This window comes from Sciurus carolinensis, chromosome 15, assembly GCF_902686445.1.
Source record: "Sciurus carolinensis chromosome 15, mSciCar1.2, whole genome shotgun sequence".
Lineage (NCBI taxonomy): Eukaryota > Metazoa > Chordata > Mammalia > Rodentia > Sciuridae > Sciurus > Sciurus carolinensis.
The window spans coordinates 8,335,663-8,350,284 of record NC_062227.1 but is presented as its reverse complement, the minus strand read 5'-3'; the positions used below and the strand labels follow the sequence as shown (position 1 = coordinate 8,350,284).

General features: G+C 37.6%; 1 protein-coding gene across 1 annotated transcript in view; it reads right to left on the bottom strand.

The window, feature by feature from the left end:
- Cenpp (centromere protein P) overlaps nt 1–14,615 on the bottom strand; it is a 248,764-nt gene extending 234,149 nt beyond the window's left edge. The window contains exon 1 of the mRNA XM_047526111.1: nt 14,478–14,615. Coding sequence (XP_047382067.1) covers nt 14,478–14,584 — 107 coding nt within the window. The 5' untranslated portion in view covers nt 14,585–14,615. The remainder of the gene's footprint in view (nt 1–14,477) is intronic.
- Nucleotides 14,616–14,622: the final 7 nt, after the last annotated feature.

The window sequence follows — 14,622 nt, the reverse complement described above, 5'->3', positions numbered from 1 at the left end:
AAATGGATGCCAACCAAGAATCTTATACCCAGCAAAACTTACCTTCAAATTTGACGATGAAATAAAATCATTCCATGATAAACAAAAGCTAAAAGAATTTACAAAAAGAAAGCCAGCATTACAGAACATTCTCAGCAAAATATTTCATGAGGAAGAGATAAAAAACAAAGAAGCAAATCAGCAAAGGGAGGAATTATCCTAAAGGAACTGTCAAATAAAGGAGGAACCAAGATGTGTCAAAAATTTTAAATATGAACCAAATGACCGGGAATACAAATCATATCTCAATAAAAACCCTGAATGTTAATGGCCTGAATTCATCAATCAAAAGACATAGACTGGCAGATTGGATTAAAAAGAAAGATCCAACAATATGTTGCCTGCAAGAGACTCACCTCATAGAAAGAGAAACCCATAGACTAAAGGTGAAAGGATGGGGAAAAACATACCATGCACATGGACTCAGCAAAAAAGCTGGAGTATCCATCCTCATTTCAGATAATGTGGACTTCAAGCCAATGTTAGTCAGAAAGGATAAAGAAGGACATTTCATACTGCTTAAGGGAAGCATAAATCAGCAAGATATAACAATCATAAACACCTATGCCCCAAACAGTGGCTCATCCATGTATGTTAAACAAATCCTTCTCAATTTTAGAAACCAAATAGACCATAACACAATAATACTAGGTGATTTTTAACACGCCTCTCTCACCACTGGACAGATCTTCCAAACAAAAATTGAACAAAGAAACCATAGATCTCAATAACACAATCAATAATTTAGACTTAACAGACATTTATAGAATATACCATCCAACCAAGAGCGAATACACTTTCTTCTCAGCAGCACATGGATCCTTCTCTAAAAATAGACCATATATTATGCCACAAAGCTAATGTCAGCAAATACAAGAAGATAGAGACACTACCTTGTATTCCCTCAGATCATAATGAATTGAAGTTAGAAATAAATGAAAGAGTAAAAAACAGAAACTACTCCAACACCTGGAGATTAAACAATATGCTATTATATGATGAATGGATAACAGAAGATATTAGGAAGGAAATTAAAAAATTCTTAGAGGTAAACGAGAACAAAGAAACATCATATCAAAATCTCTGGGACACTATGAAAGCAGTACTTAGAGGATGATTTATTTCATGGAGTGCATTTAATAAAAGAAGTAAAACTCAAAAAATAAATGACTTAACACTACAGCTCAAAGCCCTAGAAAAAGAAGAACAGACCAACACCAAAAGTAGTAGAAGACAGGAAATAGTTAAACTGAGAGCTGAAATCAACAAAATTGAAACAAAAGAAACAATACAAAAAATTGACAAAATAAATAGTTGGTTCTTCGAAAAAATAAACAAAATTGATAAACCTTTAGCCACACTAACAAAGAGAAGACGAGAGAAAACCCAAATCACTAAAATTCGGAATGAACAAGGAAATATCACAACAGACACGACTGAAATACAAAACATAATTAGAAGCTATTTTGAAAATCTATACTCCAACAAAATTTCGAAGACATCAACAGGTTTCTAGAGACCTATGAATTGCCTAAACTGAATGAGGAGGAAATACACAATTTAAATAGACCAATTTCAAGTAATGAAATAGAAGAAGTCATCAAAAGCCTACCAACAAAGAAAAGTCCAGGACCAGATGGGTTCTCAGCCGAGTTCTACAAAACCTTTAAAGAAGAGCTCATTCCAATACTTCTCAAAGTATTCCAGAAAATAGAAGAGGAGGGAACCCTCCCAAACTCATTCTATGAAGCCAATATTACCCTGATATTAAACCAGACAGAGACACATCGAGGAAAGAAAATTTCAGACCAATATCCTTAAAGAACATCAACGCAAAAATTCTCAACAAAATTTTAGCAAATTGCATACAAAAATATATTAAAAAGATAGTGCACCATGATCAAGTGGGTTTCATCCCAGGGATGCAAGGTTGGTTCAACATCAGAAAATCAATAAATGTAATTCACCATATCAATAGACTTAAAGTCAAGAATCACATGATTATTTCGATAGATGCAGAAAAAGCATTTGATAAAATACAGCACCCCTTCATGCTCAAAACACTAGAAAAAATAGGGATAGTGGGAACATTCCTTAACATTGTAAAGGCATCTACGCTAAGCCCATGGCTAATATCATTCTAAATGGTGAAAAACTGAAAGCATTCCCTCTAAAAACTGGAACAAGGCAGGGATGCCCTCTTTCACCACTTCTATTCAATATCGTCCTTAAAACTCTAGCCAGAGCAATTAGACAGACCAAAGAAATTAAAGGGATATGAATAGGAAAAGAAGAACTCAAACTATCCCTATTTGCTGATGATATGATTGTATACTTAGAGGAACCAGGAAATTCCACCAGAAAACTTTTAGATCTCATAAGTGAATTCAGTAAAGTAGCGGGATATAAGATCAATGCACATAAATCTAAGGCATTTTTATACATAAGCGATGAATCTTCAGAAAGAGAAATTAGGAAAACTACCCCATTCACAATAGCTTCGAAAAAAATAAAATACTTGGGAATCAATCTCACAAAAGAGGTGAAAGACCTCTACAATGAGAACTACAGAACACTAAAGAAAGAAATTAAAGAAAACCTTAGAAGATGGAAAGATCTCCCATGTTCTTGGATAGGAAGAATTAATATTGTCAAAATGGCCATATTACCAAAAGTGCTATACAGATTCAATGCAATTCCAATTAAAATCCCAATGATGTACCTTACAGAAATAGAGCAAGAAATTATGAAATTCATCTGGAAGAATAAAAACCCAGAATAGCTAAAGCAATCCTTGGCAGAAAGAGTGAAGCAGGGGGTATCGCAATACCAGATCTTCAACTCTACTACAAAGCAATAGTAACAAAAATGGCATGGTATTGGTACCAAAATAGAAAGGTGGATCAATGGTACAGAATAGAGGACACGGACACAAACCCAAATAAATACAATTTTCTCATACTAGACAAAGGGGCCAAAAATATGCAATGGAGTAAAGATAGCCTCTTCAACAAATGGTGCTGGGAGAATTGGAAATCCATATGCAACAGAATGAAACTAAACCCATATCTCTCACCATGCACGAAACTAAACTCAAAATGGATTAAGGATCTCGGAATCAGACCAGAGACCTTGCATCTTATAGAAAAAAAAGTAGGTCCAGGGCTTCAACATGTCGGCTTAGGACCAGACTTCCTCAACAAGACTCCCATGGCACAAGAAATAAAATCAAGAATTAATAACTGGGATAGATTCAAACTAAAAAGTTTTCTCTCAGCAAAGGAAACTATCAGCAATGCGAAGAAAGAGCCTACAGAGTGGGAGAAAATCTTTGCCAATCATACTTCAGATAGAGCACTAATCTCCAGAATCTATAAAGAACTCAAAAAACTCTACACCAAGAATGCAAATAATCCAATCGACAAATGGGCTAAGGAAATGAATAGACACTTCACAGAAGAAGATCTACAAGCAATCAACAAACATATGGAAAAATGTTCAACATCTCTAGTAATAAGAGAAATGCAAATCAAAACCACCCTAAGATTCCATCTCACCCCAATTAGAATGGCGATTATCAAGAATACAAGCAACAAGTGTTGGCGAGGACGTGGGGAGAAAGGTACACTCATACATTGCTGGTGGGGCTGCAAATTAGTGCAGCCACTCTGGAAAGCAGTGTGGAGACTCCTTAGAAAACTTGGAATGGAACCACCATTTGACCCAGCTATCCCACTCCTTGGCCTATACCCAAAGGACATAAAATCAGCATATTACAGAGATACAGTCACATCAATGTTCATAGCTCCTCAGTTCACAATAGCCAGATTGTGGAACCAACCTAGATGTCCTTCAATTGATGAATGGATAAAGAAAATGTGGTATATATATACAATGGAATATTACTCAGCCATAAAGAATGATAAAATTATGGCATTTGCAGGCAAATGGATGAAACTGGAGAATATCATGCTAAGTGAGATAAGCCAATCTCAAAAACCAAAGGAAGAATGATATCGCTAATAAGTGGATGATGACACATAATGGGGGGTGGGAGGGGTTAGTGTTGGGGTTGGAGTTGGGTTTAGGGAGGGGGGCAGGAATGGAGGAAGGAAGGACTGTATAGAGGGAGGGGAGGGGTGGGAGGGGTGGGGGAGAAGGGAAAAAAATGGCAGAATGAATCAAACAACATTACCCTATGTAAATTTATGATTACACAAATGGTATGCCTTTACGCCACGTACAGGCAGAGAAACAACATGTATCCCATTTGTTTACAATAAAAAAAAAATAAAAAAAAAAAAAAACTATTATGGTCATTAACACTGTAATCTATAGTTCCAACCAAAAACAAAAATAACCAAGTTATACTAGGATATTTATACATAGTAGAAATACCTTTAAGATAAACTAAAACAAAAGTACTTTGCAGGACTGGGGAGATAGCTCAGCTGGTAGAGGGCTTGCCTTGCAAGCACAAGGCCCTGAGTCCGATCCCCGGTACCACGCAAAAAAAAAAAAAAAAAAAAAAAAAAGGTATTGCAATGTCAGTTCTTGCCTGTGAATTTCCAATCTAAATATCTAATACCCAAGACATCTCATAAAAACAACTTAAATAGCTAATTCCAAAAAAAAGCAAATATCACAAAACATTTTATACTAAGAGATGTCTCAGAAAATCTAAGAACATGGCAGGCAAAGACTCCAAAGAAGAATTAGCATCATCTCTTTGAATAATACTATAACCAGACATTCTTCACTGAGGACATGAACTTTAATTTTCCTTGTAACAAAGAATGAGTTAGGGCTGGAGTTGTGGCTCAGTGCTACAGCACTTGCCTGGCATGGGCAAGGCCCTGGGTTTGATACTCAACACCACATATAAATAAATAAAAGATCCATTGACAATTAAAAAAAATTTTTTAAAGAATGAGTTAATAATTACAGTAAATATTATACTTTTTGTCATTCTCTTTTGCCCTTAAACTCTCTGCTGTATTCTACGTTACTGACTTCTCCAATCTTGAAGCATCTTTTCCTTGGATTCTGGGGCATGATTATACTGACTCCCATTTATATCTTGGATCTTCTGCTTTCTCTCCTTTTTGTTACCAACATTAAAGGAAAACCCCAATACTTTTACCCCCGGTTTCTTAAATATTATGTATTCTTTTCATTCCAGAAAAACACTCAATGATTAGCCTCAGCTCCTCTATGCCAGAAACTCCTAAAATACACTTTTTGCCTTATATCTTTTCTTCCTGCGTTGTAGACCTAGTGAGGTATTCTACATTTTTCCCCCTTGAATCAGTTTTTCCTCCAAATTCCCCTTGATGCATCAGGCTCATATTTTAGAAGTTATCTTTCATTGGCCTCATCCCTGGATATAGTGTCCTCCCTTCTGCTCCCTCACCAACCTCTACATCCTTTACTATTTCTAATTCCCCTACATTAGTCTATGCTTTAATGGCCTTCTACCATGCCCATAGGAAACAATCTAACTCTATTCACATGAGAATACAGTGTTAATACAGTGTTCTGTTAAAAAAAAATTTAAATATTGTTTTACTGCTAATTTTAAATATAAATGAGCACATTTGTATCATCTGAAAGATTACCTCATCTTTCACATTCTTTTTCATGAATTGATGACAAAAAACTTACTTTAAATATTTTTTAAAAAACTGAAAAAAGAACAGAGGCAATCTTCAAACAACTGAGTTTCTGCCAAATAAACACCAACTGTCACAGAAGGTTACAAATGAAGATATTTCCAATAGAGCAAAGTAATAAGAACCAAGTCATCACATTAAAGGATAGATAGGCAGAATTCAAAAAAGAACTTGTAGTTGTCAAAGAGGAAAAAGAGTTGAGGCTTATTAGTTAATGGGTATAGGTTCAGACTAGAATGATGAAAAAGTTCCAAAGATTGATAGTGGTAATGTAATACAACATGTGTTTAATGCGACTGAACAATATGCTTAAAATAAAATAGTAAACTCTATGTGTGTGTATATATATTTCTTACCATATACAGAAAAGAGAAGCTATATATTCTCATTGATAGAAACTAAAAGTATCATTGGTTTATTTCAATTAATGGTATTAATTTGAATTTTTTTTTGTGGGGGAGGGGGTGTTACCGGGGATTAAACTCAGGGGCACTCCACCACTGAGCTTCATCCCAGGCCTACTTTGTATTTTATTTAGAGACAGGGTCTCACTGAGTTGTTTAGCACCTCGCTATTGCTGAACCTGGATTTGAACTCCCAATCCTCCTGCCTCAACCTCCTGAGCCACTGAGATTACAGGCGTGCACCAACGCACCCAGCTGAATTATTTTGCTATCTTGAGTTTTATTGGTTTTGTAGTTTTATTATTTGCAAATTTCTTATTAGCATAAAATGCTTTTGTCAAAACTAGAGGTTCACAAGCAACTTCCTTTTAAAATGAATCTATACATGACTTGAGTTTAAAAGTCAATGATCTACTAATTAGTGTTAGTTATTATTAGGAGTTCTGTTCTAAATCAATTACATATGTTAATTCACAACAACATAAAAACATGAGTACCATTTTAGCAGTGAGGGGGTTACCCAATCAAGACCACGTAGTCATTAACAGCCAGAATTTTAAGGCAGGCAATTTGGCTTCAGAATGTGGACACATGGATAAAACTGAATAATTTATTTATTTTATTTGTTCTTTTTAGTTATGACAGTATAATGCATTTTGGCAAATTATGCATACACAGAGTATAACTTATTCTATTTAGGATCCCACTCTTATGGTTGTACATGATGCAGATTTACCCTGGTCATGTATTCAAATACAAGGCTAGCAAAGTTATGTCTGATTAACTCTACTTTCTTTCCATTCCCCTCCCCTCTCCCATCCCTTCTTTTCCCTTTTTCTAATTCAATGGATTTATATTATTCCCCTCCCCAACCTCCCTTGTTTTGGGTTAGCATCCACAAATCAGAGAGAACATTTGACTTTTGGTTTTTTGGGAATGGCTTATTGCACTTAGCATGATATTCTCCAGTTCCATACATTTACCAGCAAGTGCCACTATTTCATTCTTCTTTATGGTTGAGTAATATTCCATTGTGCATATGTACATTTTTTAATCCATTCATCAGCTGAAGGACAGATAGGTTATTTCCATAGCTTGGCTATTGTGAGTTGAGCTGCTATAAACACTGATGTGGCTGCATCACTGTAGTATGCTATAACTGAATAATTTAGTTCCAACTTTTCTACTGCCAATTCATCTAACTATTTAAAATCACTTAAAAGGTAGCCTTCACACAGGTCCCAATCTTCCATCTCCACCATAGTGAGAAAAAAAATTCCCACTAAACCTAAATACCTTGAACTGACATTTAATGTCTCCCAGAGTCTAGAACTCTTGTGACTTTTCCAGTGTGATCAATGAGGAGTTCCAGATAACATAAATAACTTACTATAGTAGTCTGGACTAATAATGGCATCTTGTGGTCTGTGGAGAAATCATTCTCCCCATAGTATGATACAGTGTTTCTCAAACTTTAAAGAGTGCATGCTTATTGCAGAGCTAAGAGGAGGAAGTCTCATTAAAATGTAGGTTACGGTTCACTAGGTGGGAATGGGGCAGAAGCTTGTAGTTCTCAGACTCCCAGGTGATACTAATGCTTCCAATCTATAGGTCACATCTGGAGTAGCAAGGATCTTTTATTTACTCTTGTGGAGGAGCATATGCATACCCTGATCACCTGTTTCCTTCTCCCTTTTAACTGTGACAGCTTTCTTTACTTTCATTTCTGCTTAGAACATCATGCAGAATTCCCCCAGATCTGGGGATGGGAAGCCGGGACCTCACTGTAGGTTAAGCAAGCACCCTACCATTGAGCTACATCCCCAGTTCAGACATTTTCCTTAGACCTCCTTCTCCTTCACATTTTCTAGCACTTTTGTCCATTTGACTCAGGGGGAGGAAAAGAAAAAAAGTCGCAATTCATTCTCTCTGCACCTTATTCAAATTAGTCTTGATTTTAAAAACGAAGATGGGGCGATCCAAGATGGCGGCCTAGAGGGAGACTGCACCCCCTGTCGCTCCAGAACCCAGGAGTTAAGAAGGGGAGGCATTGAGAGACTGGGACTGAAATAGAGCCACAGGTGAGTCTGCCCACTGGGTAAAGCTCGGCCCGGGGGGCAGGCCCAGATAGAGGTGGCTTATCGGAGCCGGGCAGGGCAGCTAGAGTCTTCCCAAGGTAGCCTTCCACACTCCGGCAGTGAGCTCCTCCCACACAGTCAGCTGCACGGTGCAGGCCCACAGTGAGAGCATTTCAGCACAGAGCCAGTTCCAAATCGTGGAACCAGTAGGGGGCTAGGGGCAGTTTTCTTCGGATACGCTGCTTTATCAGATTCCTCCAAGACATCAGGCTACTGAAGGCTGGGAGGTGATACACTGGAAATCTACTGGGACACTATAAGCCAATAGCGGAAAACTACAATATCTCAGGGTCCCACTGACAACTGACCAATATGAGAAAACAAGGGAAGAAAATGTCCCAAACAAACCTAGATACTACATCAATAAAACCCAATGACAGCACAGCAGAAGAAATGTCAGAAAGGGAGTTCAGAATGTACGTAATTAAAACGATCAGGGAAGCAAATGAGGAGATGAAAGAGCAAATGCAGGCATTGAAGGAGGAGATGAAAGAGCAAATGCAGGCATTAAATGATCGCACCAATCAACAGTTAAAAGACCAAATACGGGAAGCAAGAGATCATTTCAATAAAGAGTTAGAGATACTGAAAAAAAAACCAAACTGAAATACTTGAAATGAAGGAAACAATAAACCAAGTTAAAAACTCCATAGAAAGCATAACCAATAGAATGGAGCACCTGGAAGACAGAACCTCAGACATTGAAGACAAATTATTTAATCTTGAAAGCAAAGTTGGCCAAACAGAAAAGATGGTAAGAAATCATGAACAGAATCTACAAGAATTATGGGATATCATGAAAAGGCCAAATTTAAGAATTATTGGGATTGAGGAAGGCTTAGAGAAACAAACCAAAGGAATGAACAACCTATTCAATGAAATAATATCAGAAAATTTCCCAAATCTGAAGAATGAAATGGAAAACCAAATACAAGAGGCTTATAGAACTCCAAACATACAAAATTACAACAGACCCACACCAAGGCACATTATTATGAAAATACCTAACATACAAAATAAAGACAGAATATTAAAGGCCGCGAGAGAAAAGAATCAAATTACATTCAGAGGGAAACCAATAAGAATATCAGCAGATTTTTCAATCCAGACCCTAAAAGCCAGAAGGGCCTGGAACAACATTTACCAAGCCCTGAAAGAAAACGGATGCCAACCAAGAATCTTATACCCAGCAAAACTTACCTTCAAATTTGACGATGAAATAAGATCCTTCCATGATAAACAAAAGCTAAAGGAATTTACAAAAAGAAAGCCAGCATTACAGAACATTCTCAGCAAAATATTCCATGAGGAAGAGATGAAAAACAACGATGCAAATCAGCAACAGGAGGCGCTAGCCTAAAGGAATAGCCAAATAAAGGAGAAACCAAATCATGCCAAAAACAAATATGAGTCAATTGACTGGGAATACAAATCATATCACAATAATAACCCTGAATGTTAATGGCCTGAATTCATCAATCAAAAGACACAGACTGGCAGATTGGATTAAAAAGAAAAATCCAACAATATGCTGCCTGCAAGAGACTCACCTCATAGAAAGAGACACCCATAGACTAAAGGTGAAAGGATGGGGAAAAACATACCATGCACACGGACACAGCAAAAAAGCTGGAGTATCCATCCTCATCTCAGATAATGTGGACTTCAAACCAAAACTAGTCAGAAGGGATAAAGAAGGACATTACATGCTGCTTAAGGGAAGCATAAATCAGCAAGACATAACAATCATAAATATCTATGCCCCGAACATTGGCTCATCCACGTACGTCAAACAAATCCTTCTCAATTACAGAAATCAAATAGACCACAACACAATCATACTAGGTGATTTTAACACACCTCTCTCACCACTGGATAGATCGTCCAAACAAAAATTGAATAAAGAAACTATAGATCTCAACAACACAATCAGCAATTTAGACTTAACGGACATATATAGAATATACCATCCAACAAAGAACGAATACACTTTCTTCTCAACAGCACATGGATCCTTCTCTAAAATAGACCATATTTTATGCCACAAAGCTACTGTTAGCAAATACAAGAAGATAGAGATACTACCTTGTACTCTATCAGATCATAATGGATTGAAATTAGAAATAAATGACAGAATAAAAAACAGAAACTTCTCCAATACTTGGAGACTAAATAATACACTATTATACGATGAATGGATAACAGAAGACATCAGGAGGGAAATAAAAAAATTCTTAGAAGTAAACGAGAACAAAGACACATCATATCAAAATCTCTGGGACACTATGAAAGCAGTACTTAGAGGAAGATTTATTTCATGGGGTGCATTCAAAAAAAGAAGTAGAAATCAACAAATAAACGACTTAACACTACAGCTCAAAGCGCTAGAAAAAGAAGAGCAGACCAATACCAAAAGTAGTAGAAGACAGGAAATAGTTAAAATCAGAGCCGAAATCAACGAAATCGAAACAAAAGAAACAATTGGAAAAATTAACAAAATAAATAGTTGGTTCTTTGAAAAAATAAATAAAATTGATAAACCCTTAGCCACACTAACAAAGAGAAAGAGGGAGAAAACTCAAATTACTAAAATTCGGAATGAACAAGGAAACATCACAACAGACACGAGTGAAATACAAAACATAATTAGAAGCTATTTCGAAAATCTATACTCCAACAAAACAGAAAACCTCGAAGACATCAACAAATTTCTAGAGACATATGAATTACCTAAACTGAACGAGGAGGACATACACAACCTAAATAAACCAATTTCAAGCAATGAAATAGAAGAGGTCATCAAAAGCCTACCAACAAAGAAAAGTCCAGGACCAGATGGGTTCTCAGCCGAGTTCTACAAAACCTTTAAAGAAGAGCTCATTCCAATACTCCTCAAACTATTCCATGAAATAGAAGAGGAGGGAACCCTCCCAAACTCGTTCTATGAAGCCAATATCACCCTGATACCTAAACCAGACAGAGACACATCGAGGAAGGAAAATTTCAGACCAATATCCTTAATGAACATCGATGCAAAAATTCTCAACAAAATTTTAGCAAATCGCATACAAATATATATTAAAAAGATAGTGCACCACGATCAAGTGGGTTTTATCCCAGGGATGCAAGGTTGGTTCAACATTCGGAAATCAATAAATGTCATTCACCATATCAACAGACTTAAAGTTAAGAATCACATGATTATTTCAATAGATGCAGAAAAAGCATTCGATAAAATACAGCATCCCTTCATGCTCAAAACACTAGAAAAAATTGGGGTAGTGGGAACATTCCTAAACATTATAAAGGCAATCTACGCTAAGCCCATGGCTAATATCATTCTAAATGGTGAAAAACTGAAAGCGTTCCCTCTAAAAACTGGAACAAGGCAGGGATGCCCTCTTTCACCACTTCTATTCAACATCGTCCTTGAGACTCTAGCCAGAGCAATCAGACAAACCAAAGAAATTAAAGGGATACGAATAGGAAAAGAAGAACTCAAACTATCCCTGTTCGCTGATGACATGATTATATATTTAGAGGAACCTGGAAATTCCACCAGAAAACTTTTAGAACTCATAAGTGAATTCAGTAATAGCAGGTTACAAGATCAATGCTCATAAATCCAATGCATTTTTATACATAAGTGATGAATCTTCAGAAAGAGAAATTAGGAAAACTACCCCATTCACAATAGCATCGAAAAAAATAAAATACTTGGGAATCAATCTCACAAAAGAGGTGAAAGACCTCTACAATGAGAACTACAGAACACTAAAGAAAGAAATTCAAGAAAACCTTAGAAGATGGAAAGATCTCCCATGTTCTTGGATAGGCAGAATTGATATCGTCAAAATGGCTATACTACCTAAAGTGCTATACAGATTCAATGCAATTCCAATTAAAATCCCAATGATGTACCTTGCAGAAATAGAGCAAGCAATTATGAAATTCATCTGGAAGAATAAAAAACCTAGAATAGCTAAAGCAATCCTCAGTAGCAAGAGCGAAGCAGGGGGTATTGCAATACCAGATCTTCAACTCTACTACAAAGCAATAGTAACAAAAACGGCATGGTATTGGTACCAAAATAGACAGGTAGATCAATGGTACAGAATAGAGGACATGGACACAAACCCAAATAAATACAATTTTCTCATACTAGACAAAGGTTCCAACAATATGCAATGGAGAAAAGATAGCCTCTTCAACAAATGGTGCTGGGAAAACTGGAAAACCATATGCAATAGAATGAAATTAAACCCCTATCTCTCACCCTACACAAAACTCAACTCAAAATGGATCAAGGACCTTGGAATCAGACCAGAGACCCTGCATCTTATAGAAGAAAAAGTAGGTACAAATCTTCAACTTGTTGGCTTAGGATCAGACTTCCTTAGCAGGACTCCCATAGCACAAGAAATAAAAGCAAGAATCAACAACTGGGATAGATTCAAACTAAAAAGCTTTCTCTCAGCAAAGGAAACTATCAGAAATGTGAAGAGAGAGCCTACAGAGTGGGAGAATATTTTTGCCAACCATACCTCAGATAGAGCGCTAATTTCCAGAATCTATAAAGAACTCAAAAAACTCTACACGAAGAATACAAATAATCCAATCAACAAATGGGCTAAGGAAATGAACAGACACTTCACAGAAGAAGATGTACAAGTAATCAACAGATATATGAAAAAATGTTCAACATCCGTAGTAATAAGGGAAATGCAAATCAAAACTACCCTAAGATTTCATCTCACCCCAATTAGAATGGCGATTATCAAGAACACAAGCAACAACAGGTGTTGGCGAGGATGTGGTGAAAAAGGAACACTCATACATTGCTGGTGGGGTTGCAAATTAGTGCAGCCACTCTGGAAAGCAGTGTGGAGATTCCTCAGAAAGCTTGGAATGGAAACACCATTTGACCCAGCTATCCCACTCCTTGGTCTATACCCAAAGGACTTAAAATCAGCATACTACAGAGATACAGCCACATCAATGTTCATTGCTGCTCAATTCACCATAGCCAGATTGTGGAACCAACCTAGATGCCCTTCAGTTGATGAATGGATAAAGAAACTGTGGCATATTTATGCAATGGAATATTACTCCGCAATGAAGAATGATAAAATTATGGCATTTGTAGGCAAATGGTCGAAATTGGAGAATATCATGCTAAGTGAGATAAGCCAATCTCAAAAAACTAAAGGACGAATGATCTCGCTGATAAGCGGATGAGGACATATAATGGGGGTGGGAGGGGTTAGCATTAGGTTTAGGGTTAGGTTTAGAGTTAGGCTAAGGAGAGCGGTAAGAATGAAGGAAAGAAGGACTGTATAAAGGGAAAAGGGTGGGAGGGGTGGGGGGGAGGGAAAAAAAAAGAAACATCATTACCCTATGTAAACGTAAAAAAATAAATAAAAAAAAAGAAATTATACTCCATTTGTGTATGATCTATCAAAATGTATAAATGCATTTTACTGTCATGTACAGCTAATTAGAACAAATAAAGAAAAGAAAGAAAAAAAAAAAAAACGAAGATGGTTTGTTTTCAAGTAGCTTGCAAGTTTGAGATGATACATAACTGATACATATTTGTTAGAGGTCTTCTTGCTTCAATCAAGAAGACTCCTAGACTTTGGAGTTCGATTTTGGGGTTGCAATACACCTCCTTTCTCTAGAACGTTCGGCAAGCCAGTTCTCTGATTCTCCTGTTCTTTAACTTTACAACCGAATTCAGGATAGCGTCTACATCAGAGGACTGTCAGATTCTCCCGACGGCCGATATTAACTATTTTTCCTTGTATCAACTTATCTTTTTACCTAAACTATACTTCAAAGAAAAATTTATGCCGTCATCATAAACAACAAAAATAGGCATCCTGTGGTTAGGTGACCCACGAAAACAAAGTTAGTAAACCCCAACTTGCTGCTGCCTGCCGAAGGCAAGATCTGCTGATAGAAATAAGCAAGACTCGGGAACCTGCAAGAACACGGCTTTCTCACGGCCCTCGGCCAATCCGGGCAGGGAGCCACAGCGGTGCGCACAGCTCTAGGGCAGCCTCATCACAGAATCCACACGGTCCAGTCTCCGTTTGGGGATGTCCCGTGCGGCAATTCCCAGGACAGGGCCTCGGGAGTCGCAGCCCGGAGCTCTGGGTGTAGCCCCGGCCTCGCTCAGAGGCAGTGCCGGGAGCCCCGGGGAGACGACAGGACCCACGTACCGGACTCTGGCCGTCCCCTCCCAGGGCGCCGGCAGCTCCTCGCACGCCCGCTGCAGAGCAGCAATCTCCGCCTCCAAGGCGCGCACCTCAGCGCGCTGGGCGTCCATGGCGCGCCGAACCCCCGAGCCGGGTCCCAGCGCCCCGC